The following is a 27,582-nucleotide window of genomic DNA, read 5'->3' as shown; positions in this document are numbered from 1 at the left end:
AGAAGAAGAAGAAGGAAAAAACACTTTGGCGCACATCGACATTTTCAAAGCCTGACGCATTTTGGCCTCCTCATCGCAGATTTCCTCCTAGTGCGACGAGATTAGTTACGGAAACTAGCATTGCTAGGTAGCTATCCCCGTTTAGAGACTTCGACCTTATTTTCACCCATATTGTGACTGGATAGACCATAGTCATATTTACGGTGAGTTTTAACATTGTCCTGCCGTCCCTTTTTCAACCATGTTGTGCTAACACGTTAGCTAACATCACAATTAGCATCACAAATAGCCATGTTAGCAGTGTTGTGGTTCTGACTCACCAGCGACATTTGCGGATGTTTACAATTAACGTTAGCAGGCTAAACTGGTCATATCTGTTTTTATCTTGTGCGACGGGTACGGTGTTAGTGTGATCTATAATTTCATTTCGTGTAATGTTTGACCATTAGAGTTGTGTTAATTTAGCGACTGTAGCTAACGTTACCTAACGACGTCTGCCAGGCAGGCCACCAGGTGAAAGCATATTCTTCTGTCGCCTAACTGGCTTTCAGTCAGTCGTTAGTTAGGAAACCAGCCGACTGGTAGACGCCATGTTAGCGATATCTGACGTTAGTTAACTAAATTGTTATCAAGCTTTCGAAATGGACTTTTGATCTTGCCTCTGGAAAATATAGACGGGAGACTGGCAGGTGGTATGAATTGAACATGTATGGACGGTGGTTAGTTAACCTTACACCAGAACGAATTAACTAAGTTAAACCGCTTCTCTCAGTTCCAAATAGCAACTAGCTAAAGTTGATATTTTGTTGTTGGCAAACGTGTCATAAATGCCATAGAAGACAGGTTACACACCTGTTACTGAGCCCAATCAGCTGTCTCGTAGCCTGAAACCTCTTTTGGAATGTGAATGTCATTAACACCCTGAAGTAAACAAGTTACTGCGTTCCCGCCAGAGTTCTCAACTGCTTGCATGGCTACGAGAATACCTCAAATATATGGACTGTGACCCATATTTCTTTTTTCACCATGCCCAAAAATCATACATAGAAAGCTAGCTATATCGATCTACCCATTGGTAACTTAGAACATGTGTGATTACTGTAATTGCTCTCTAACTATCAAATCTGTTTGTCAATTCTGTGTCTGGGGGATGTAAACTTAAGTTGTTTTATCTGTCATGCTGAGCAGACATATGCAGTCCTACTAGCAGGGGAAGATGTTCAACAAGTCGTTTGGTGCTCCCTTTGGGGGAGGGACTGGAGGATTTGGGACGTCATCCACATTTGGGCAACAAAGTAAGTAACAACAGTTGGTGCAGGGTGTACAGTTAGCTTTAATGTATGTCCTGGCAACTTGAGTACCCTTATGGTTTCACACTTGTCTCATCAATGTCTTCGCCTTGGGATTCACTCTCGAGTCAAGTTAACTTGTTGTGGATTATAAGAGGGGTGGTGTTGACCCTGTGTTTGCAGACACTAGCTTTGGGGCGGCAACAGGTGGCTTTGGAGCCTCAGCGTTTGGGGCGACCAACAACACTGGAGGACTCTTTGGGGCAACGCAGAATAAACCAGGTTTGCCACATCTCCCTGAGCCTGACTTTAACACTTAATCCCTCAGTACCCACCTAGGCCTGGCGAATATCATTTCTGCATAACATCCTGTAGTACAGGAGCCATAGCAGCTTTCCTTTTAGACTTTGTTTCATTACAATCTCAGCTTAGGCCCAATAGCAGTGTGGTTTCTGTCACAACATTCTTGGTTTAGGAGCAGGCCGTTGTTCTCCATTGCAGTGGTTTAGGGGTTAACATGGCTGACATCTGAGTGTTTAACGGTGACCATGTTCTTCATTTGAATGAAAAGCCACCGAAGAAAGGTGTCTGTGGTATAAGGTATTTTATAAGGGGGGGTTGGAGCCCTGAATGCTGATTGGCTGAAAGCTGTTGTATACCACGGGTATGACAAAACATTTCTAAGAACAGCCCTGAGCTGTCGTATATTTACCGTATACCGCACCTCCTAGTGCATTATTGCTTAATTGTATAACTTGCATAACCACAGCGAAGTTACAGATTCTGTTACATTTCCCACTGGTGTATTAATAAAAGGTTTTTATATGTTTTGATGTGATGGCACTGATAAAGTACGATGTTGGGCATGTTTAAAACTAGCTTTTGTACTGTGACGTCTACCTGAACCGTGAACCTGCATGATCACACTGCCACTCACAGTAGACCGAGAGCTGACTATGTGCTCTCTACATTTTTCTGTTATTCAGTATACGATGGTGAATGTTAACTGTGCCTGCCGTTATGCTGCTACTGACATGTGGTGGTTGAATATATATGTGTGTCTGTGTGTGTGTGTCTGTGTGTGTGTGTCTAACCCCACCCTGTAATGCTCTACTCTCTCAAAAGTGGTGACAGCCAATCCTCAGCAAATCCACACTGGTGCAGGTAGAGGAGGTAAGCATTGGCTGCCGCACGCACACACACAACCCGCTCTTAAACAGGCGGCTGTGCACACGAAAAGGCTGGACACTCACAGTCGGTGTTATACTCTTGAAAAGGGGCTTCCGTGCATACAAAGTATATGCGATATGTAGTGTTTGGCGCAAAGCCACAGGCTGTATTCTTCTCTTAAAGGGAGTGATCATGTAGACAGGTGGCACTGTGTATGGCCCTATTGTCATACAGTTGAAGTCGTAAGTTTACATGCACCGTAGCCAAATACATTTAAACTCAGTTTTTCACAATTCTTGACATTTAATCCTAGTAAAAATTCCCTCTCTTAGGTCAGTTACGATCACCACTTTATTTTAAGAATGTGAAATGTCAGAATAATAGAGTGATTTATTTCAGCTTTTATTTCTTTCATCACATTCCAATGGGTCAGAAGTTTACATATACTCAATTAGTATTTGGTAACATTGCCTTTAAATTGTTTAACTTGGGTCAAATGTTTCGGGTAGCCTTCCACAAGCTTCTCACAATAAGTTGGGTGAATTTTGGCCCATTCCTCCTGACAGAGCTGGTGTAACTGAGTCAGGTTTGAAGGCCTCCTTGCTCGCACACGCCTTTTCAGTTCTGCCCACACATTTTCTATAGGATTGTGGTCAGGGCTTTGTGATGGCCTCTTCAATACCTTGACTTTGTTGTCCTTAAGCCATTTTGCCACATCTTTGGAAGTATGCTCGGGGTTATTGTCGATTTCCGAAGACCCATTTGCACCAAGCTTTAACTTCCTGACTGATGTGTTGATATGTTGCTTCAATATATCCACGTATTTTTCCTCATGATGCCATCTATTTTGTCAAGTGCACCAGTCCCTCCTGCAGCAAAGCACCCCCACAACATTATGCTGCCACCCCCGTGCTTCACAGTTGGGATGGTCTTCTTCAGCTTGCAAGCCTCCTCTTTTTCCTCCAAACAAAACAATTGTCATTATGGCCAAACAGTTCTATTTTTGTTTCATCAGACCAGAGGACATTTCTCCAAAAAGTACGGTCTTTGTCCCCATGTGCAGTTGCAAACCGTAGTCTGGCTTTTTTATGGAGGTTTTGGAGCAGTGGCTTCTTCCTTGCTGAGCGGCCTTTCAGGTTATGCCGATATAGGACTCGTTTTACTGTGGATATAGGTACTTTTGTACCCGTTTCCTCCAGCTTCGTCACAAGGTCCTTTGCTGCTGTTCTGGGATTGATTTGCACTTTTCGCACCAAAAAAACGTTAATCCCTAGGAGACAGAACACGTCTCCTTCCTAAGCGGTATGACTGCTGCGTGGTCCCATGGTGTTTATTCTTGCGTACTATTGTTTGTACAGATGAACGTTGTACCTTCAGGAGTTTGGAATTTACTCCCAAGGATGAACCAGACTTGTGGAGGTCTACATCTTTTTTCTGAGGTCTTGGCTGATTTCTTTTGATTTCCCCATGATGTCAACCAAAGAGGCACTGAGTTTGAAGGTAGGCCTTGAAATGAATCCACAGGTACACCTCCAATTGACTGAAAGGATGTCAATTAGTCTCTCAGAAGTTTCTAAAACCATGACATGCTTTTCTGGAATTTTCTGAGCTGTTTAAAGGCACAGTCAACTTTGTGTATGTAAACTTTTTACCCACTGGAATTTTGATTTAGTGAAAAGTGAAATAAATAAGTGAAATAATCTCTCTGTAAACAATTGTTGGTAAAATTACTTGTTATGGACAAAGTAGATGTCCTAACCAACTTGCCAAAACTATAGTTTGTGAACAAGAAATTTGTGGAGTGGTTGAAAAACAAGTTTGAATGACTCCTACCTATGTATATGTAAACTTCTGACTTCAACTGTATGTGAGAGTGAAGTGGCCTGTTTGTGCTGAGTGAGAGGAGGAAAGCTGTGGAGAGCGGGATGAAGGGATGCATGTTTTGTGATGACGTCTCCTTGTGATGAATGAAATGATCGGGTCTCCTATAAAGTAGTTGAGCTGAACCAAAAGGTCTGTACTGGTTTTGATCACCAATGCACAATTACAATTCTAGAGGATCCTTGGTGAACATGAAACCAAACCATTGGCCTGGGGTCCTACAAGAATTTGAGTTGTGCACTCCCACAATAAGCCAAAGGGACCTATGTGTGAGCTAGTTTGGTGTGTGTGTCCCTCCCCAGGTGGCCTATTTGGTTCCAGTACCTTCAGCCAGCCTGTGACATCATCCACCAGTAGCGGCTTTGGCTTTGGCGCGCCCAGCGGCACCTCCACCAGCCTGTTCGGCAGCACCAGCACGGGCGGCGGCGGAGGACTCTTCTCCCAGCAGAGCAATGCCTTCGGCGCCGCCAAACCAGCCGCTTTTGGCAGTCAGTCTTCTTTTTATTGTCTGGCATTGGTCTTTAAAACCAGTTTACAATAGAATTAGAATCAGTCGTACCAATAGGCGTTCCCATTCAAGTAAATGATCTGTGGCCGGTGGGTCAATGGTCATATTAGGTGTTCTATATGGAGTGTGACTTCAGAGTTCTGTGCCTTTCTCATAGTTCCATGCGTGCAACAATGGCAAATGGAACTTGTTTTGGATTTTGATTATTTTTTGATGGCACTCCGATGGCCACTCCAGAGCCTTCTATTTAGCCTACCAAATAGTAGTAAATAGAGGACTCTGGTCTATTCTAGTAATTGTGATTCTCTGCTGGTGTATAATGAGATCATGTGTAATACCTTTGTTTATTTTCTTTTAATATATTCATGTATTTTTATAGCTAGGCTACTCATGATGTATTGCTAGTTTGTGTAATGCTTTTTAAGTGCTTTGAGATTATGAAAAGCGCTATAGAAATAAATTGTAACATTTCAGAAGGATTTTAGATCACTCATGAGGGGCATGCGTTTTCTTAGTCGGGTCACGTCGACATCATAGATGTCTGACTAGATCGTGATGATGTGTGTTTTTTTTTTTTTTTAGCGTTCGGTACGAGCACGGCCAGCAGTGGGGGGCTGTTTGGGGCAACCAACTCCAACCCTTTCGGAGGGGCGTCTACCTCCCTGTTCGGACCATCTGGGTTTACCCAGCAGGCTGCCCAGCCAGGCACCACCGTCAAGTTCAACGTGAGTTTGGCCTGAGTTTGGTGGGTGGGGGGGGCACTGACAAGGTGCACAGACGCAGAATGTGTCCCCCATTCAGTGATGCTTGCTTTATGCAAATTGATGTGTGACAGCTGTGGGCAGCCAGCCGCATCCCCTAACCAACCATTAATTAGCCTCCTCTGCTGCTTCTCTCTGTCTGTTCTGTCTGCGTCTCCATCAGTTTTAAAATTTTATTTCACTGTGATGCTGGGGTGTGCAGACAGTGATGGGGTTTGTGTTAATGGAGGAAAAACAGAACACAGTCAACCTTATGCCTTTACGTAACTGAAATCCTCAAGTTTATAGCCCAAACCCCATTCTACTGCGACTGGGCGCGCGTGTTATATCATTTTATAAACCATGTCACGGGCCACACGTTTTTGGTTTGATAACAAACAGCCTTGTTTAGTCATGGCTAGTTAGCTAACACCCTTGACTATGCACACATTTGAATGGCACAGGAAAAAAGGGATGTATAGCCTTCTCAAAGAGATTCGTTAAAGGTAGGATGCATATGCCTAATCAATGTAATTGTAAGTTAAATCTGAATCAAATATTTTTTTCTGGTGTTCATAAAATTCTGGTTTCTGCTTAACTTATGGGAGGTGTGAGAGGGAGTAAGTTTGTATGGGAGGGAGCTTGTGTTGGCTGAAGAGTTGGCTAAAGATGGTTCCTCTTAACTGCCACAATGACAATGCAGATCATTTATGCATTTACACTGAGTACAGGAAACATTAAGATCACCTGCTCTTTCCATGAGACTGACCAGGTGAAAGCTATGATCCCTTATGAATGTCACTTGTTAAGTCCATTTCAATCAGTGTAGATGAAGGGAGGAGATGGGTTGAGGAAGGATTTTTAAGCTTGAGTCATGGATTGTGTATGTATGCCATTCAGAGGGTGAATGGGCAAGTCAAAAGATTTAACTGCCTTTAAACGGTGCACCTACTACTACTATGGTAGTAGGTGCCAGGTACACCAGTTTCTGCCAAAAACTGCTACTCTGCTGGGTTTTTCCACGCTCAACCTTTTCCCATGTGTATCAAGAATGGTCCACCACCCAAAGGACATCCATCCAACTTGACAGAATTGTGGGAAGCATTAGAGTTAACATGGGCCGGAATCCCTGTGGAATGCTTTTCACACCTTGTTGAGTCTGTCCCAATGAATTGAGGCTGTTCTGAGGGCAAAAGAGGGTGCAACTCAATATTTGGAAGATGTTTCTAATGTTTTGTACTCTGTGTATATTCATAGGGTAGCCTAGTGGTTGGAGCGTTGGACTAGTCACTGAAAGTTTGCAAATTCAAATCCCTGAGCTGACAAGATACAATTCTGTCGTTCTGCTCCTGAGCAGGCAGTTAACCCACCGTTCCTAGGCCGTCATTGAAAATACAAATTTGTTCTTAACTGGCGTGCCTAGTTAAAGGTAACAAACAAAAAAAATCTAACATTCCTCCTGCACATGGTAGGCCTTTGGATATATGCAAATCAGGTATTTTCTGCAGTAGCATTTTTCTATTATGCAGTAAAAGGTGCAGTGTTTCCGCCTCTCAAAAATACGACGGTGTAAAGTTTTCAGTGTTTTTATACATAGTTCTTGAAACAAAGATAATCTTTGTAAGTTTTCAATCACCAAAATGAAAACGGACAGTCTGGGAGAATCAAAAATTCCAAAAATGTCCTTTTTTGTCTTGAGCCACTCACCTAGCATAAGAACACTGCATAAGCCATGGCAAAATGTGTAGCTTTGCAGGAAGTTGGCTTTAAAACAGCAACAGTCTGCGGCCAAGAGGAGGGCCTCTAAAGTTTGTGGTCGGAGACCGCTCCATTGGCCACAGCCACTACCACTCGGTATCGTGATACTTGGCCTGGTATCACATCGTTGGTATTATGACAACCTCATTCTGAAAGTAGGCTAAATGTTTTGCAGTTTACAGATTTTTCCAGTGTTTCTGTGCGAAAATAATTATTCTCACCTTTTTGTGCCCTCACTAGTTTGCATCCCTGCGACCTAGGCTAGCCAACTACACCTGGGCCGAACTACTGTACTAGGACTCTTTGCCATGTGTCGTGTACCAAATGTTATTTCATATGGAATGTACTGTACTTAATGCTCTGACTCTTTACTGTGATCCTAATTCCGAGGTCAGTTTTCTCTGCTATGTGTACAAGTAATCTGTTAAACCTGCTCTAATACAGTAGAGTTTATCCCAATGAATCTCCTCTGCTGTTGTCCAGCCTCCAACAGGAAGTGATACCATGGTGAAAGGGGGTGTGACGACAAGCATCAACACCAAGCACCAGTGCATCACGGCCATGAAGGAGTATGAGAACAAATCACTGGAGGTGGGTCATTGTTAGGCATTTACTTTCACCTGTCCTCTATCTTTCAGATCAGTGAAAATGGAAGGGAAAGAGATGAGGAGAGGGATCCACTTGAGTATTGAGATACAGCCAGGCCTCTCACCCCCCTCTCCTTTGTGGTGTGTTGCCTCTGTGTAGGAGCTGAGGTTTGAGGACTACCAGGCAGGGAGGAAGGGATCCACTAACCCTATGGCTGCACCAACAGGGGGTCTCTTTGGGCCTGCAGCCGCAGCCACCCCAGCTACGGGGACTACAGGGCTGTTTGGCTCCTCAGCCACTAACACAGGCTTCTCCTTCGGCCAGGCCAAAACCTCCTTCGGAACTAGTAAGTCACACAGGCCCATAGACCGAGCCCGAAATAAAATATAAATACCATAACTTCTAGCGGAATGTTGTAACTCCTTCCCTCCGTCCTCAGGTGCGGGTGGGTTTGGTGCAGCCACAGGCAGTCTGTTTGGGCAGCAGCAGCCCCAGCAGGCAGTCAGCCTGTTCAAGCCCTTCGGCCAGGCCACGACCACCCCCAACACAGGCTTCTCCTTCGGCAGCACCATGGGCCAGCCCCAACAAACCAGCACCATGGTGAGAGCCTACACACACATGTTAATACATGCCTAACATAGTACCATTCCAGTAGAGTAACTCTTTCTCCATCCCAGGGGGGTCTGTTTGGGGCCACGGCAGCGTCCCAGGCAGGGGGGTTGTTTGGAAACACTGCTCAGACCGCACCAGCTACGGGCTTTGGGACAGGCACCGGACTCTTTGGACAAACCAACACTGCTTTCGGCAACGTCGGCACACAGGTATTGACTCAACTGCTCATGCCTTTACAAAGTTCGGTACAGTATGATGGATGTATATTAATATGCTGTCTGTCTGTGCTCCTATCCCTTGCAGGGCTTGTTTGGTAATAAAACGGCAGGGTTTGGTGTCACCACCACCAGCGCCCCGTCATTTGGCACGGGCACCGGCCTTTTCGGCAACAAACCTGCCCTCTCTCTCGGAACAGCTACCAACACATCCAACTTTGGTGAGTTGATAATCTGCCCTTATTTGTATGCACCTAGTACATGCTTCTAAACCGTCTGTAGGGCTGGGTGGTATACCTTGTTTTACGATGTACAGGTATGATGCATTGATTAAAAAAACGCAATTTTTTGAAGCTTTGGAATGGCCTAGTCAAAGTCCCCACTGTGATGTTGTTAGGACTTTAAACGAGCAGTTCATGCTTGAAAACCCACAAATGTTGCTGATGTAAAGCAGTTGCGCATGGAAGGGTTGGCCAAAATTCCTCCAGTGATGTGAGAGACTGATCAACAACTACAGGAAGCATTTGATTGGAGTTATTGCAGTTAAAGGTGGCACAACAACCAGTTGAGTGTCAGGTGGCAATTACTTTTTCACACAGAGGTGATTTATAACTTCAATTATGAAATAAGTTTAATGTTATTTGTTCACTCAAGTTTAAAAAAAAAAATCTTATATTAGGTTTTGTTTGAAGATCAGATAACATTCAGTATTCAAAATATGCATAAGTAGAGAATTAGAAAGGGGGCAAATACCTTTTCACAGCACTGGAGATGCAGAAAGATGTTGGTGACAAAGACTCTGCTTTCTACAAGTGTTCTATAATTTCACTTCCGTTATTGGGATGGGGATTTGAAATGTTTTAAAACTTGTCAGGGCTTGGGTCCTTTTTTTCTCAATTTCCGCCTGACTGACGTGCCCAAAGTAAATTGCCTGTTGCTCAGGCCCTGAAGCCAGGATATGCATATAATTGGTACCATTGGAAAGGACACTGTTTGTATAAATGTTAAAATAATGTAGGAGAATATAACACAATAGATATGGTAGGAGAAAATACAAAGAAAACCAACTGGAATTATCTTTCTTTTGAGATCCCATGCTCTTACAATGGAAAGTATAGGGGCATAATGAATTCTCGCTCACAGGATGCAATTCCTATGGCTTCCACAGGAAGCATACCACCCTGCATACCACTGCTGGCTTGCTTCTGAAGCTAAGCAGGGTTTGTCCTGGACGGGAGACCAGATGCTGCTGGAAGTGGTGTTGGAGGGCCAGTAGGAGGCACTCTTTCCTCTGGTCTAAAAAAATATCCCAATACCCCAGGGCAGGGATTGGGGACACTGCCCTGTGTAGGGTGCCGTCTTTCTGATGGGATGTTAAACGGGTGTCCTGACTCTCTGAGGTCATTAAAGATCCCATGGCACTTATCGTAAGAGTAGGGGTGTTAACCCTGGTGTCCTGGCTAAATTCTCAATCTGGCCCTCAAACCATCACGGTCACCTAATAATCCCCAGTTTACAATTGGCTCATTCATCCCCCTCCTCTCCCCTGTAACTATTCCCCAGGTCGTTGCTGCAAATGAGAACGTGTTCTCAGTCAACTTACCTGGTAAAATAACGGATAAATAAATAAATAAAACAGGGTGTCAGCAGTCTATGTTCAAGGTTTCAGGCTTGTAACTTCTAAAACAAGTAAGAAATATGAGTTTTTGTAGAAGGACACACTTGTAAATTCGTGTTTGAGCGTGCAATGAAGACAAGACGCACCTGCTAATATCGGTTTCCTATTGAACGTACTTTTTTCCGGAATAAATATTTATAGTTTGATTACCTTTTTTAGGGTATCTGGGGAGTCAATAGAAACTTATTTTGACTTGTTTTAACAAAGTTTAGAGGTGGACTTTCGGATTCCTTTATCTGCATTTTGATCAAGTGGATAACTCAAATCGATGGCGCCAACTAAATAGATTTTTTGGGGGGATATAAAGAAGGATTTTATCTAACCAAACAACATGTTATAGCTGGGACCCTTTTGGATGACAAATCAGAGGAAGATTTTCAAAAAAGTAAGTGAATATTTAATTGCTATTTATGAAACCTGTGCCGGTGGGAAAATATTGATGTGGGGCGCCGTCCTCAAACAATCACATGGCATGCTTTCGCTGTAATGGCTACTGTAAATCGGACAGTGCAGTTGGATTAACAAGAATTTAATCTTTCAACCGATATAAGACACTTGTATGTACCTAAATGTTTAATATCCATCATTTTTACGATTATTTATTTGATTTTCACCCCCTCCATTTTCATTGGAAGTTGACTCGCTAGCAGGACGTCTAGCCCTAAGAAGTTAAGAATGAAAAGTGAATTGCTTTGCCACATTCTTTGCAATATTACTTTAGTTCCTTGTTACAAACGATGCATATTTTGGAATATTTTTAATCTGTACAGGCTTCCTTTTCCCTCTGTCAATTAGGGTAGTAATTGTAGAGTAACTACAATGTTCACCCATCCTCAGTTTTCTCCAATCACAGCCATTAGACTAGACTCTGTAACCATTTTAAAGTCACCATTGGCCTCTGTGAAATCCCTGCTGGTTTCCTTCTCCGGCAACAGAGTTAGGAAGGACACAGATCTTTGTTGTGACTGGGTGTAATTAATGAAGTGTACTTAATAACTTCACCATGGTCAAAGGGATATTCAATGTCTGCCTTTTTTATTTGTATCCACCTACCAATAGGTGCCCTTTGCGAGGCATTGGAAAACCTCCCTGATCTTTGGTTGAATCTGTTTGATATTCACTAATCGACGGAGGGACCTTACAGATAATTGTATGTGTGGGGTACATAGATGAGGTAGTCCTAAAGAAAATTACGTTAAACACATTACGTTATTGCAGAAAATGAGTCCATGCAACTTATGTGACTTGTTAAGCAAATTAGTTTACTCAACTTATTTAGGCTTGCCTTAACAAAGGGGTTGAGTACTTATTGACTTAAGACATTTCAGCTTTTCATTAAAAAGAATAATAATAATTTGTATGAAAAAAATGAAACTCAATTCCACTGACTATGGGCTTTTGTGTGTAGGCCAGTGCCAAACAAAATCTAAATGTAATCCATTTTACATTCTGGCAGTAACAGAACAAAATGTGGAAAAGGCCAATGGGTGTGTATACTTTCTGAAGGCACTATCTATATGCCAACAATGACTAATTCATCCTAACCATTACAGATGACAAATCCTAATGGCTAAATTTTCCAATTTCTTGTAATATAGTGTCAAAAAAAACAAGTGCATTTGAAAATGTATTTAACCATAATATCAACTGGCTATATCGTGGAACACAATCTTCAAAAAGGCAGTAACTGCTTGTGGAAGCCTATGGCATTAGGGTTGGGTGATGTCAACCTTTTGACACCTGTTGTGACCCCCCCCCCCCCCCCCCACAAATGATTTAAAAGTAATAATATATATTTAATAACCCCGCTACTACAGTTTAGCTATAGAGCAAAATCAAATTCAACTGGAGCAATCATGACAACCATGAGGTAATGGCAAAAAAAAAAAAAAAATCCTTTCGGGTGGAGGCGCAGGACAGGTTTGTGTACGTGTCGGTTTCTATCTGTGTGGCAGGCACATGATGGAGCAGTGACTATCAGAGGAACGGGCTGTCTTTTATTATTTATTATTTAACTTGGCAAGTCAGTTAAGAACAAATTCTTATTTTCAAACCTGGACGACACTTGGCCAATTGTGCACTGCACTATGGTATTCCCAATCACAGCCGGATGTGATGCAGCCTGGATTCGAACCAGGTACTGCAGTGATATGTAGTGTCTTAGACCACAGCGCCACTCGGGAGTCTTAACGTAGTGAGCTCGATTATAGGCCTACATCATGGGCTGGGTAGACGCAGTCTTAATTCTTATTTTTTTACATTAAAAATGTTGACAAATAGCAGACGCTCTTATTCAGAGCGACGTACAGTAGTGAGTGCATACATTCTTCAGCATTGAATAATTGCTTTATTTGCTTCAAAATAAATAACAAATGTATTGTTTATGCCATACCTCAATAAGCTGTGAGTATAGCTTATACTTTCATTGTTATTTTTGAAGTTCAACCTTGCATGGAGTCTTTTACAGCTCTTTGGTCTTGGCCATAGTGGAGTTTGGAGTGTGACTGTTTGAGGTTGTGGACAGGTGTCTTTTATACTGATAACAAGTTCAAACAGGTGCCAAACAGGTAACGAGTGGGGGACAGAGGATCCTCTTAAAGAAGTTACAGGTCTGTGAGAGCCAGAACTCTTGCTTGTTTGTAGGTGACCAAATACTTATTTTCCACCATAAATTGATTTTAAAAATCCTACAATGTGAATTTTCTGGATTTTTTTCCTTCTCATTTTGTCTGTCATAATTGAAGTGTACCTATGATAAATTACAGGCCTCATCTTTTTAAGTGGGAGAACTTGCACAATTGGTGGCTGACAATACTTTTTTGCCCCACTAGGTGTTTATTTTATTTTTTTAACAGCTACAAGATACAGTAGTTAAGGAGTGTACGTTATATAAAAACAATAGGTGTATGTATGCTATAAGCCTAATGGCCATCCATGCAGCAGAGTGAATGCTATACAATATTTTCCGACTGGATATTTTACACTGCTTTGGTGGAATTATGATCTAGTCTCTCTGGCCTGCATTCCGCTCTTGTGAATTTCACTGTTTTATTTGACATATTTTCAGTGTGGGACCTATGTTTAGGGGTGATAGAATTGGTTAGCTTAGGCTAAATGGCACTAGAAGTTTGCAAAGTAGCCTAAGCGGAGAAAAGATGGGATGCAATTATTCCAAAACTAGCTCGTTGTTGGAACACACAGTATTTCCCGACTTCAATCAACTATTTCATTTTGAATTTGTAATAAAACTAGCATCATTTGGCAAAGAATGTAGCTTGTGTATGTATCTTGTCAGTTATGTTTTTATAGGCATTTATTTCTGTAGCCCTAACGGATGCTTGTGGGGAGCGATTGGAATGTAATTGAGTAAGCCTTAGAGGGGAAAGGGAATTTGAGGAGAAGAACTGTTACTTAGCTTTTCATTGTTTTACCCTGTAAATGCACATGTACAAATAAAAATTAATGTCTTCAATACATTTTATATATATTGTTTGGGACACAATTTCACTGGCCTATTCGGGCAGCCACAAAGCACATTCCACCAAGTAATTTTACAATATATTTTTTTATCTATGGTTAAAGATGGTACTCGAACAGACATCAACTCAATTACTCATTCCCTATTAGTTTTTGTATCTTGTCTGCAAACTACTGCTTGTTTTGTCTTTTCTTAGCAAGTTCTGGCCAAAAATAAATTGTTAGCCACTAATTGCTAGTTAGCTGGCTAGCTAGCTTGTGAAATGTCAGAGCAAATGTAGCTAGCTAATACAGCCTGGTACTGGTGTAGGCATAAATTAGCATGTTTTTGCAATGGTATCTTTAAAATCTAACATCTAATTAGGATCCCCTGGAAACACTGACCAACACTTTGGTTCCTACCCTGTCAATAATTCCTCCATGGCTTATTCATTTGTTGTCATGTCAAACAACAATGTATTCAAGGTGCTGCCCACTATATTCCAATTAGAATTTGATTAATCATTTGATTTCTTTCCAACATTTCACCAATTTTACTAGGCCTAGATGTTTTGCACATCATGCTGCTCTGTGTGGCACAGTGTGGAAATAACAAAAATGCAGAAATTCATGAACATGTTTGAAGTTGGATTGAACTTTATAAAACAACCAGACTGGAGAGAGCCATTGAAATCACCTTCTAATTACTACTCATAAAGCATATTTAGAACTTTCATTGTTAAAAAATATAAGAGACTGTTATATAGTAACAACATGAAAAATATTGTGATATGATATTTTGGCCATATCGCCCAGCCCTACTTATATTGGCTATATCAGTGACCATGTTGTTCTTCTCTCTGTGTTGTGTGAAGGTTTTGGACCCACTGCTGCTGGTGGAAGCCTTTTTGGGAACAAGACTGCAGCAGGAGGACTAGGGACCGGGCTGGGAGCCAGCTTTGGAGCAGGTATGAACAACAGATGAGACTTCCAGAGCACAATAGGCCTGGCATACATTTGGTAGTGAAATATGTTAACTTCTCATGTATCATATGGAAGATAATAAATAAACCACCAATGCATCAAATATCCATCACGTAAAAAATAGCATAATCAAAGACCTGCCTTTTTGGATGTGACATAATGACTCGGGTAAAACAGTCATTGGTCTGTTTCTCTGAGCATGTATGTTCTGTGTTTGTCAACAGTTGGCACTGGTCAGATGTCTCTGTTTGGGAATAACAAGACGCTGGGTTCCACTCTGGGAACAATGGGAGGTTTTGGAGTGCAGGGATTCAGCACAGGAAACAGCACTCTGGGCTTCGGAGCGCCACAACAGCCCGTTGGTAAATACCACTTCTGTCTATCACCACCTCTCTATCCAGTCTGAAGCTGAATGTGAAAGCAAATCCCCCGCCCTTTCCTCTAGTACAGTGGTATTCAATCTATCCCCCCCCCCCCAAAATAATTTATTGCCACCCCACCACACCACAAATCTAATAACATAACCTTCAAATCTGTTAATTTAGATTTTCTCTGGATAACATTACACAATGTGGTGTGAACTTCCCAATTCTTATGCCTGTTTCACTTGTCTCTCTACTCAGCGTTGACGGACCCTAACGCGGTGGCGGCCCAGCAGGCAGTGCTGCAGCAGCAGATCAATGCTTTGGCCTACTCCCCCTTCGGAGACTCCCCCCTCTTCAGAAACCCCCTCTCTGATCCCAAGAAGAAGGAGGAGCGTCTGAAGCCCACCAATCCGGTGGCCCAGAAGGCGTTGACCACACCAACCCACTACAAACTGACACCGCGACCTGCGACACGTGTGAGGCCCAAAGCTCTGACATCATCGGGCTCCTCCAAGTCCCAGCTGTTTGATGGGTTGGATGACGATGAGCCTTCCCTCACCAACGGTGCCTTCATGCCCAGGTAGGTGTCTGTCTGTGGAAATTTGCTTCTAACTAGTTCACATGTTTCTGTTTCTACTGATTTACTGAATTCCGCTGTTTTCTGTTATGTTTTTCTAAGCGGATACTAGAACTTGGTTTTCAATAGCTTTTCACCTCTTGCATGTAACGTCTTGTATGAGCTGCATCTATATGCTTCTGTCTGTCTGCTGACTGTGATGTTGGTGTATGGTACCTGATGTGTGTGTTAATTGATCTGTGTATGTTGTCTGATCTGTGTTTCTCTGTGATGTTATAAACTAGGAAGAGCATCAAGAAGCTGGTGCTGAAGAACCTGAATGGCAGCAGCCTGTACAGCAGCCCAATCAACAGAGACTCCGACGACCTGTCTTCTCCACCAGAGTACCCCCTCAACGGACTCGGGTCAGAGACACACACACACACACACACACACACACACACACACAGAGTTAACATTTCAAATATTTATCTGTGGAGTGTTGGTTGCTGACCATGTCTCTCCCCTACAGTGCCAGTGTGGATGAGGATGATGATGTGAGGGAGGTGGTGGAGGGAGGAGCTGAGAATGACCTGGAGATCAAGTTCTACGCCAAGCCCAACCTACAGGACACAATCTCAGAGCTCAATGCCCATAGGATGGGGGCTGGGGGCAGGAACGGGCTTGAGGTGAGCTGATCGTAAAAAGGAGTAGACAGACAGTGAATATGGTTGTCTCAAATGACACCTGATTCCCCATAAAGGGCACTTCTTTTTTGGGCCACGCTCCTCAGATAGTGCACTACTTTAGACATTTTTAGCAAGACTGTTCTGAACCTGCCTCCTCTGATTTCAGGTGAGCAGCGAGGACATATCGCTGGAAGATGACTCCATACAGGAGGAGCGAGTGGAGGGCCCCCCCCACCCTGCAGGTATCGTTCTGGGCCGTGTGGGCTACTACACCATCCCTGCCATGGACGAGCTGGCCAAAATGGTGGACGAAAACGGGGTGTGTGTGGTGGAAAACTTCACCGTGGGCAGAAAAGGTAAGCCTCTCTGGATTGGTCGGGTGGACACTGCTCTTTAAAAAATATTGGTTGGTAGCTCACTGCTCTCTGATTGCCTCTCAGGTTACGGCTCTGTGTTCTTCCATGGTGAAGTGAACGTGACTGGGCTGAACCTGGATGAGATTGTCCACTTCAGGCGTAAAGAGGTCATCGTCTACCTTGACGACAAGAACAAGCCCGCTGAGGGGGAGGGGCTCAACAGGTCAGTGATAGGATGGGACAGGGACTCTTTCTCCCCTTCACAGTGGGGACATTGTCATTATCAGTTTCCTTGTAATGCAATCACAGATGTCATAAACTGATTTGACATATATTCTGATAGTGATCACAGCTGAGGCATAACTCCAGTTAATATTCTCCTTATTTCCTTTCCCTTTCTCTCATCCTTGACTGCATCTCTTTACTAACCCCATATTCTTCTTTCTCCCTCTCCCCTCTTTCTCCCTTACTCGTCCCCTCTCCCAGGCGAGCAGAGGTGACTCTGGATGGGGTGTGGCCTAATGATAAGACCACCTGTACTCAAATAAAGAGCCCTGAGCGTCTGTCTGAGATGAACTACGAGGGCCGTCTGGAGAATGCCTCACGCAAACAGGGCGCCCGCTTCCTCGAGTACCGCTCGGAGACGGGGTCCTGGGTGTTTGAGGTAAGCATGCCTCGACACACACGGCGTCTGTGTGAATCAATTTCTCCCTTCCATGTCTAACTCTTCCCTCCCTGTGTTTGTAGGTGGCCCATTTCTCTAAGTACGGCCTACAGGACTCTGACGAGGATGAGGAAGTCCCTCTCAAATTGGACCCCAAGAAGCTGAAGACTGCAACAAGACTTCCACCAGGGCAGCTGCCTCCCTCCCAGCAGCAGGTGGCACCACAGGCTCAGGTAGACTGAGCAGCACAGTGCGCCCATCCACACTGACAGTCATACTCACTGCTCTCTACATCACCTGGATGGCCTTAGTCAATATACAACCTAAATATCCCCGATGATCTGAAAAGAAGCAGTGTTTCCCTTCCACTACCATTACTACCACATGCAGTGTGTTGGGTCCTCTGTCTATATCTCTATTTCACCACTCCTATTATGGGTTGTATTCAATAGGTTTCTATGAAAAAAGGTTTTACGTTTGGTAGCCCTGGATGATGGGTGTCTCTGCACCCCAATAAGGCTCTTAAACATCAATCTGACATCACGAGATGGGAAACATCCACATGTTCAATATATCAGTGGTGTGGGGAGGTCTGAGTTCTCCTCTCCGCCCAGGTTCACCGGTAGCCGAGGTGCCGCAACTCACCAATCACAGACAGGAGGTGGGCAGGGTGGATTGCACAAGTCTGCCAGTCCTGGTTAGTGGTTAAGTTCTGCCCCTCACAACCGATTCAGAATGCACACCTTCATCTGTTTTCTAAATCTTAAATATCCTGAGCTTAACATCAGCCTGGATCACTAGCAAAGGCATTAAGTAATTAGTGGATTGAAAATAAGATGTTTTAAGGGCTAAGTGTTGAATGAGGTTTCTGGATAAAAATAAATCATACTGACTTAAGGAAATGTTTAACTCTGAAGTTGTTTTTTATTTTTCTTAAATTAAATCTGTATTGTAATTTTTTTTTTCACCAACTGTTAGTCTCATCTGCTAGGTGTTTAAAGTCAAAATGTACAAACTGATTCATTCGGATTATGGTAACTTCAGAAAACATCACATTACCAAGGTTGTACCTCATTAAAATCCAGTATTAATGCAGAGATGTTAAACCTGAAAAATCTCTTCAGTTTCATAGTTGCTTATGTTTTATCTTTTTTGTCAAAAAAAGCTTTAAAAAATTGATGTGCGATAACCTGCAGTTCTTGGGCAACTCTGCCAGTCCTGCAGAATATATTCAGGATTAGGTCTTCTGTCTGGTTTAGGGTTTAAGAAACTACTACTCCTGAGGTATTATTGACTCAAGCTACGACTTATCTTATTATGTAAAACCTGCTCCTATAAACATCTGATATCTGATAATAAACTCATTAAAGATGACACATTCTGCTGTTCTGTCAGACTTGTGTATGTAGAGAAGAAAAGAATGCTTATTGAGAGTGATGTCCACCATATGTGGTCTTCTAGTCCACACACCTGTACCATCTGCTCTGACCAGTGGAGCTCACTGACCTGGAACCAACTGCTCTGAATACACATACTGACATTTTACATTTACTTACGTAATCTGATAACACTAAACTGATTTTGTCTGTGTGTCTCTCTTCTTGGTGTTTGGCGGCACTGTCCCTGCTGTGTTGTTTGTCGACCTGCTGTGTGTACAGTCCACAGCAGTGCTGGAGCCGCTGAATCGCATGTCTGAGGTGGACAGTTATATGGCCGACATTACCCAGGATGCCCCAGGGGAGAGCATGTTGGGGGAGGAGGAAGGGGAGAGTGGCAAGGGGGAGAAGGGAAGTCGGCTGGGGAATGTGACCCCTTCGGAACACGACTCTGTCTCAGCGTCCAGTCAGATCGCCTCCTCGCTGGGGATCAACCCTCACACACTACAGGTAACATACTACTGTACACCCTCATGCGCCACTTGTTTAATGATGTGGGTGGGTGGTGCGTTTTCTCTCACTCGCTTCGTGACGGTAGTGTGTGCTTCCCTTTTCTCAGATTATGAAGGCATCCCTGTTTGCTGAGGCCGATTATGGTGACATGTTCCAGGAGCAGGGAGGGATTACAAGTTCTCTAGGTGTGGCCTCTCCTCGCATCCACCTGCCTGGCACGCAGGGCAGGCCCTCCAGTAAGTGTCACACACACAGCCCAAACACTGATTTAAACCCTCACAAACAGTCACCATCCTTTACTTACAGACCCTAATAAGCCTAAAATGATAATATAGCAATCCTTCTGAATGAAGCTTTACAGTTGGATGAATTACAGGTGGTTTTCTTGGATTGTGTTCATCAAGTCCCCCCCCCCCCTTGCTTTCTCTCTCTCCAGTCGGTGGTCTCCTGCAGACTCGTTTCAGCGGTGCCGGTCTCTTTCAGCACCCTGACGTGCTCTCCGGTGGGGGCCTTCCCGGCAGGCTGTCCATGTCTCGGGTGTCGCCGGCGGTGCCTGAGCCTTCGCGGGTCTCCCCCTGGCCCTCTTTTCTTTTGCTAGCCCCACCAGCCGAGGCCACTGTACGGACAGTAGGGGCTCGGCGCCTGGGGGGACCTGTGGACCCAGAGAACTCAGTCACACTGGGGAAGGTATTGATAGCTATACTTCTAATGTGTTACAATTCCTGGAACTTTACCCAAATTCCCAGTTTTTAAAAAAACTCCTGGTTGGAGGATTAACAGAATTAAGAGGGACTAAGTAGGAAATCTGTAATCCTCCAACCAAATTGGAGGAAAGTTACTGGAATTTTTGCTAGACACTTCATGATACAATTGTAATAGTTAAGAGTTTAAATATCAGGTACAGTAGACTGATTTACACAAGGATACATTCAGATGTACATGGGGCAAAGCAATGCAACTTTACATCAAGGACATTGAGTTTTGCTGGATAATTTTAATGATTCCACTGTTTATTATGTGTGAATAGGGCTGTAAAGTATGGGTTGTTGTAATCAATCCATTCCCATCCATCCAGGGCCGTCTTCTGATGGATGCGGCTTTGTTCACGGGCCGGTCATTTCGGGTGGGCTGGGGTCCTGGCTGGACTCTGGTCCACTGTGGAGACGGGCTAAGTGGGGCCGGGGACAAGGAGCAGGACCACGGAGACACAGGAGCTGCAGGCTTTGGATTCCTGCCCAAACCTGCCAAGAGTAGACTGTAAGCAACACACACACCAGACCACTGTCATCAGACCACTTGAGCAGCAGCATACCTCCCTGAACCCCACTACTGGCTTGCCTCTGAAGCTAAGCAGGTTTGGTCCTGGTCGGTTCCTGACTGTGACCAGATGCTGGAAGAGGTTTTGGAGGACCAATAGGAGGCACTCTTTCCTCTGGTCTTAAAAAAAATATCCCAATGCCCCAGGGCAGTGATAGGGGACATTGCTCTGTGTAGGGTGATGTCTTTCAGATGGGACGTTAAAACGGGTGTCCTGACTCTGGTCACTAAAGATCCCATGGAACTTATTGTAAGAGTATTGTTAACCTGGGTGTCCTAGCTAAATTCCCAATCTGGCCCTCATACCATCATGGTCACCTAATCATCCCCAGCTTACAATTTGGCTCTTCTCTCCCCTGTAACCATTAACCAGGTTGTTGCTGTAAATTAGAATTTGGTCTGTCAACTTTCTAGTAAAATAAGGGTTAAATAAAATAAATAGAAAATCTACACAGAAGTGTGGGAATGGGATCCAGACTTGTATGAAAGGACTGTTTTGAGGTTTGTTTAGAGAGATCAAAACTAAAGCCTAAACATTCCTCGTTCCTCTCCTCTATATCCATCTTTCTCCCCATCCTTCTGTTTTTCACTGTACAGACTGTCAGACAGTCCATTCAAGGTGGTGATTGAGCAGGTGGTTGGTCTGGAGCCGCGGAACAGTGAGGAGAGCCAAGCGGTGTACCAGCGGCCCCTGGAGATCAGCCTGAAGCACAGCAGCATCAGTACAGAGGGGACCTGCCCCTTCATCCAACCCCAGAGTGGTGTGGCCGCCCTGCACGAGTACGCAGAGTGGATTACTGACCTCAACCAGGAGGCTGGTGCTGGAGATGGTAAGAGATGCAACACACACACACAATGGTAGATGGTGTACATTCATTATTGGTCCAATTCCAAAACTTCCCTATTATTCTGACATCACCGCTGTATATTTCTGTTTTAATCTTCTCTCCCATGGCAATCTCGATGTGTTCAGATATATAAAAAAGAATATGCTTGCTAGTGCTATCCTCTTTATGTCCATCTCCCTGTAGCAGTCCTGGGTCATTGGGCTCAGGTGTGGACTCTGTGTGAGGCCCTGTGGGGCCGACGGTGTTCGGCAGGGCCTGGTACCAGTGGCTACCTGCAGCAGATGGAGAGGAGAAGGAGCTTCTCAGCCTGGCTGTCCCACAGTGCCACCCAGAGGATCGAGCAGGAAGTGGGCCTGAACCAGGGGGGAGGAAACGTGGAGGCCATCTTTAGCTACCTGACTGGACACCGGATCAGTGACGCCTGCAGGCTGGCTCAGAAGAGTGGTGAGGAGAGGGGGGGATTGGAGGGGTGACAGAGGTGGGGGGGATTGGATATTGAGGATGGGAGATCAGGAAGACGAGGGAATGGATAGAGCAGGGGAGGGGTAGGAAACTAAACCCTGCTGCATACAAGTGGTGTCTTACGAAACCGTTGGGACAGGTTGTAGGATCTCATTAAGTTGTCTTAAACCTGTGTGTAGGGGACCACCGTCTCTCCCTGCTGCTGTCCCAGGCGGTGGGCTCTCAGTACGGCCGGGAGCTGCTGGCACTGCAGCTTGGAGACTGGAACAGGATGCAGACAGACTCTTTCCTGCTGGAGGAGAGGCTACGGATCTTTGCCCTTCTCGCTGGGAAACCTGTAAGTAACTGTGTCCAGCTCTTGCCGTTCATTGTGTTCAGGCCGCCATTAACTGGATTGTCGTGTGTGTGTAGGTTTTGCAATCCACATAATTTGTTGGAAAATACATGAATGATAAATGTTTTCTGAGCTGTATGTACTGGTCTCTAGGTGTGGCAGTCTACAGACTGTGTGGTGAATGTGTGTTCAGAACTGGACTGGAAGCGTTGTATGGCGGTCCACCTGTGGTACATGCTGCCTCCCACCGCCTCCATTGCTGAAGCCCTGGTGAAGTACGAGGCTGCCTTCCGGGGCTCTGCTGAGGGTCAGAAGTATGCCTGCGCCCCCCTTCCCCCCTACCTCGACCAATCAGACCAGCCGGACATGGAGGAGGAAGAGTCTAAACGGCCGCTTTACGATATCTGCTTCCACCTGCTCAAACTCTACAGCGACAGGTACTACACTACCCACAACACACTGCGCCTACATACACTTCTCACAATGCACTGTATATGTTTCTCAAAATAAATTATTTTGCTTTACTAAGGGGTGGAGTGGGGCTGTAGGTTTCTCCGACTAGAACTAATCCTACATTATCGTTATCAAGCAGATTTAACAGAATAACAGTAAACTACCTCTGGAGTCGGGTTTATGTGATGGCTCTCTCTCCCTCCTAGGCACTACAGCCTGCAGCAGTTGTTGGACCCCCTGGCGGTGACATGGGATCGTCTTGACTACCGTCTGAGCTGGCACATGTGGTCGGTCCTGCAGGCGCTGCACTACACACACCTCAGCCCGGCCCGACAGGACCTCATACACACCAGCTATGCTGCCCAACTGGAGAGTGCTGGCCTCTGGGACATGGCCATCTACGTACTGCTGCACATACCTGACAACACGTACGTACACTACATGACCAAAAGTATGTGCTCGTCGAAACATTTCATTCTACAATCATGGGAATTAATATGGAGTTGGTCCCCCCTTTGCTGCTATAACAGCCTCCACTCTTCTGGGAAGACTTTCCACTAGATGTTGGGGACTTGCTTCCATTCAGCCACGAGCATTAGTGAGGTCGGGCACTGATGTTAGGCGATTAGGCCTTGCTCACAGTCTGCATTCCAATTCATCCCAAAGGTGTGCAATGAGGTTGAGGTCAGAGCTCTGTGCAGGCCAGTCAATTTCTTCCACACCGATCTCATTTCTGTATGGACCTCGCTTTGTGCATTTGGGCATTGTCATGCTGAAACAGGAAAGGGCCTTCCCCAAACAAAGTCCGAAGCTATAGAATCTTCTTGAATATCTATTTTATGCTGTAGCATTAAGCTTTCCCTTCACTGGAACTAAGAGGCCTAGCTCAAACCTTGAAAAACAGCCCCAGACAATTATTCCTCCTCCGCTAAACTTTATAGATGGTGCTATGCATTGGGGCATGTAGCGTTCTCCTGGCATCTGCCAGACTCGTCTGTCGGACTTCCAAATGGTGAAGCGTGATTTGTCACTCCAGAGAGCACATTTTCCACTGCTCCAATGGTGGCGAGCTTTACACCACTCCAGCCGACCCTTGGCATTACTCATGGTAATCTTAGGCTTGTGTGAGGCTGATCGTCCATTTTATTTTTATTTTACCTTTATTTAACCAGGTAAGCTAGTTGAGAACAAGTTCCCATGGAAACCCATTTCATAAAGCTCCCGACTAACAGTTTTTGTGCTGACTTTTGTGCTGACAGTTTTTGGGCTTCCAGAGGCAGTTTGGGAACTCTGTAGTGAGTGTTGCAACCAGGGACGGATGATTTTTATGCGCTTCAGCGGTCCTGTTTTGATGTTGTTTGGCCTACCACTTCGCAGCTGTGCTGTTGTTGCTCCTAGATGTTTCCACTTCACAATAACAGCTTAGTTGACCAGTGCAGAAATTTGACAAACTGACTTGTTGGAAAGGTGGCAATCCTATGACTGTCCCACGTTGAACATCAGAGTTCTTCAGTAAGGCCATTCTACTACCAATGTTTCTCTGTGGAGATTGCATGGCTGTGTGCTCAATTTTATACACCTGTCAGCAACTGGTGTGGCTGAAATAGCTGAAGCCACTAATTTGAAGGGGTGTCCTCATACATTTGTGTGTGTGTGTATATATATAACTCATAGGAACACGTGGTTTGCTTATACCTAGTTCGTTGTACAACTGAAATGTGTCTTCTGCATTTAACCCAACCACTCTGAATCAGAGGTGCTTGGGGCTGCCTTAATCGACATCCACATCTTCGGTGCCCAGGGAACAGTGGGTTAACTGCCTTGCTCGGGGCCAGAATGACACATTTTTACCTTGTCAGCTCAGGGGTTTGATCAAGCAACCTTTCGGGTTGTTGGCCAAATAATCCTACCCGCCAGGCTACCTGACGCCTAGTCATGAGGAAGGTTAAGTTGATGAGTGAGAGGAGAGTGAGGGTCAGTGCTCTCAGCAGATAACCTGGATGGGCTGGCAAGGATTCATCATAATCTCACAAGTGCTACTGTGACCAGCTGGGTTCAAAGTTCAAACCCGACTAGTCTGCGCAATGTGTTAGCCCTCTGTGCTCGGTGAGCTAAAGGAAGTGATCATGTCTCAGGAAAGCTTACACATTACGTGAGCAAGCACTGTTGGAAAACTTAAAACGTGTTCGCTTGTTAACTTCATATGACTTTACATGTCTTTGTCCTCTGTCCAGGCTGCGTGAGCGGGCGGTGAGGGAGATGCTGCGGCTGCACTGCCCCCTGCTGGAGACTGAGGAGTCTGCCAAGAAAGAGCACTTTCTCACAGAGAGACTCCTGATCCCAGAACAGTGGCTCCACCAGGCCAAAGCTACCAGAGCCAGAAGAGACACAGACAGACACGGAGAGGCCCTTCACCTGTACAGAGCAGGTCACTGGAACCTCTGCCACAGTCTGGTCATGCAGCACCTTGCCTCAGGTGTGCATGTAAACACGCACGCGCGCGCACACACACCCAGACAACCTCTAACCCTGTTTCCCTGTCTGTGCGATTGCCCCTGTAGATTGCATCATTAATGATAATCATGAGTACCTCTTGAAGTTCCTGGAGGGGCTTGCAGTTCCTGAGTGCAGTGCTGTGATCCAGGACTGGGACACGGCGGGCAGAGTCTACCTGGACTACATCAGAGTTGTACAGACCCTACACGCCATACAACAGGTACGTGTGTCTGTCTGGACTACACTACAACAGATATGCATACCATACTGTGAGTTTGGGGGATTTTGTCTGCTCGCTAAAGATTTCTAACCCCAAAATCGGAATTTGTCACTTACGCTCTCCTAAATCAGTTGAGCTAGCTGTAGCCATGTGCCGTCGTGATTCCCAAAAGACGCAGGAAAAAAGTCGTCACCACAATATCCCAGCTCAATTAACCTAAAATTCACCTTGAAATTTGCAAAATAATCAGCACGTCCAGACATTTAAAAGCTAGTCCCACAGCGCATCAGCTAGCGCCACTTGTCTGTCGTCTTCATTATGTTCACTCAATTACTGTTAATTATGTTAGCCAATTATTTATGCTGCTAATCTCCTGATAATTTGTCTCTGTCATATACAGATGGACAATAGTGGCTATGAGCTGGAGCACTCGCACATTTAGGTGTTTTTGGGCATGTTAATGGGAGGGTGTTTCTACTGTGTACTCAGATTAACATGGCTGTTTATCAGCTGGAATGGTATATTAATGAGTCTCTCTCTGTTTGTGTGTGTTCAGATGGACAGTACTGGTTATGAGCTGGAGTGTCTACACACTGAGGTGAGGTCACTCTGCAGCAGGATAGAGCTCCTCCCTTGCTCCACCGCCAAGGACCGCCTCGCCCAATCAGGTGAGGAGATTGAGCTGTCTGCTTTAGTGTTGTGTGTTCCTATTTCTATCTAACCCTGTTCTCTCTCCTGTCTCCAGAGATGGCCAAGCGTGTGGCTAACATCCTGCGTGTGGTGTTGAGTCTGCAGCAGGGTGGTGAGGGTGGCGAGATACCCTTGTCCCAGCTTGCGTCCAACATCGGCCGTCTGCCCATGCCCGAGGACTATGCTCTCGAGGAGGTCCGCAGTCTCACCCAATCATATCTGAGACAGCTCATTGTCAGCTAATGATCTGCCCCCTGCCCAATAGCAACTGAGGTAGTTTCTTGGAAGCCAATGAGAACCGTGGGGGTAGGGGGGGGGAACTATCTGGGACAGTTTAGTAGAACTACTGGGGTTTGGTATGAATGCAGCGATGGACTTGATGTGTGCTCCTTTGGGACTTTGGTTTCTCCTGAAGAAAATGGCACAAGATTATTGGATGAAGCATTCCTCAGTGTGTGGAAATGAATGACTTGCAAGTTTTTGTATAGCTCTGTTGTACTTTAGTTTGTGTAAGATGTGTTTAAAAATTGAACTGCTGAACCCTCCTAATACTCACCTTTCCCAGCGTTTGACCCTGTTTAAAGGGACAATCTCATTGGCTGGTGTGTGTACCGCCAGTATAAATGCTCTCTGCAAACTGTTTGACTTGTTTTACATCAACATGGAAACTTAAAGGTCATTATAGTAAGATTGGTTCGGGAGTTGTCAGGGATGAACTGTCAATATGTGTATACATAGGGAAGATCTATAGCTGAAAATGGACAAGACTTATGTAATATTGTACAAATAGCAGGCTTGAAATGAACAATTCTTGTTTTTGGATACCAAAAGACAGAGAAAATGTAAAATGAGAATGGATAAACTATTTTTGTAGTTTTTTGTTGTTGTATATTGTCTGAAACCCAGAGTGTGTGTGTAGAGTATTGGAATGGAATCTAACTAGCACTTCATCACATGTTTCAGATTTCTATTTTATGGGGACTACCAGAGCTGGTTTTTGTAATCAGTGATCCAACAATAGTTTGTTTTTAATGAGCCAATCCATTTTCTCTGGTCTTTGCAAGGAGTTTGAAGGATATTTTAAATATTATTTACCAAGTCCTTGGTGTTACCACCCTCCATTCTCATTCTTTGTTCCCCTTTCTCTCTAGTTTTCTGTATGTATATTTTTCAAGAGAAATGTACTTATTGATTGATGTGCTGCTGCCGCAGTATATTTTGGGTGGGAGACCGCTCCCCTCGTGCACAGTGCCTTTTACGAGGAGGGTCTCCGGACTTCTGTTGCTGCCGTTGCTTTGTGCACGATTGTGATGGTGATAACAATTTTATTAGTCTGAATAAAATGCATTCTATTTTCTCCTGAA

General features: G+C 44.6%; 1 protein-coding gene across 5 annotated transcripts; it reads left to right on the top strand.

Annotated features, from left to right (window-relative positions):
- Positions 1-27,582, top strand: LOC124010102 (nuclear pore complex protein Nup98-Nup96-like). 5 transcript variants are annotated; one of them, XM_046322463.1, is made up of 33 exons: positions 2-203; positions 1,189-1,295; positions 1,473-1,571; positions 2,415-2,462; positions 4,643-4,828; positions 5,431-5,573; positions 7,830-7,937; positions 8,094-8,280; positions 8,374-8,534; positions 8,612-8,755; positions 8,850-8,982; positions 14,771-14,863; positions 15,104-15,241; positions 15,503-15,824; positions 16,106-16,225; positions 16,333-16,489; positions 16,656-16,845; positions 16,930-17,068; positions 17,332-17,509; positions 17,593-17,742; positions 19,168-19,395; positions 19,505-19,634; positions 19,835-20,085; positions 20,474-20,655; positions 21,313-21,545; positions 21,750-22,007; positions 22,205-22,362; positions 22,513-22,796; positions 23,019-23,240; positions 25,047-25,288; positions 25,374-25,528; positions 26,085-26,196; positions 26,274-27,582. In XM_046322463.1, the coding sequence occupies exons 2-33, from the start codon at positions 1,217-1,219 to the stop codon at positions 26,459-26,461; spliced, it is 5,418 nt and encodes a 1,805-aa protein (XP_046178419.1). In that variant the 5' UTR covers positions 2-203; positions 1,189-1,216; the 3' UTR covers positions 26,462-27,582. The 5 variants fall into 5 exon arrangements, with proteins under 5 accessions (XP_046178444.1, XP_046178419.1, XP_046178435.1 ...); XM_046322479.1 differs by having other exon boundaries at positions 21,747-22,007; positions 25,047-25,240; XM_046322454.1 differs by having other exon boundaries at positions 21,747-22,007.

This window comes from Oncorhynchus gorbuscha, linkage group LG02, assembly GCF_021184085.1.
Source record: "Oncorhynchus gorbuscha isolate QuinsamMale2020 ecotype Even-year linkage group LG02, OgorEven_v1.0, whole genome shotgun sequence".
NCBI lineage: Eukaryota > Metazoa > Chordata > Actinopteri > Salmoniformes > Salmonidae > Oncorhynchus > Oncorhynchus gorbuscha.
Note: the sequence above shows the minus strand (reverse complement) of the source record. Positions and strands in the feature narration are given on the sequence as shown.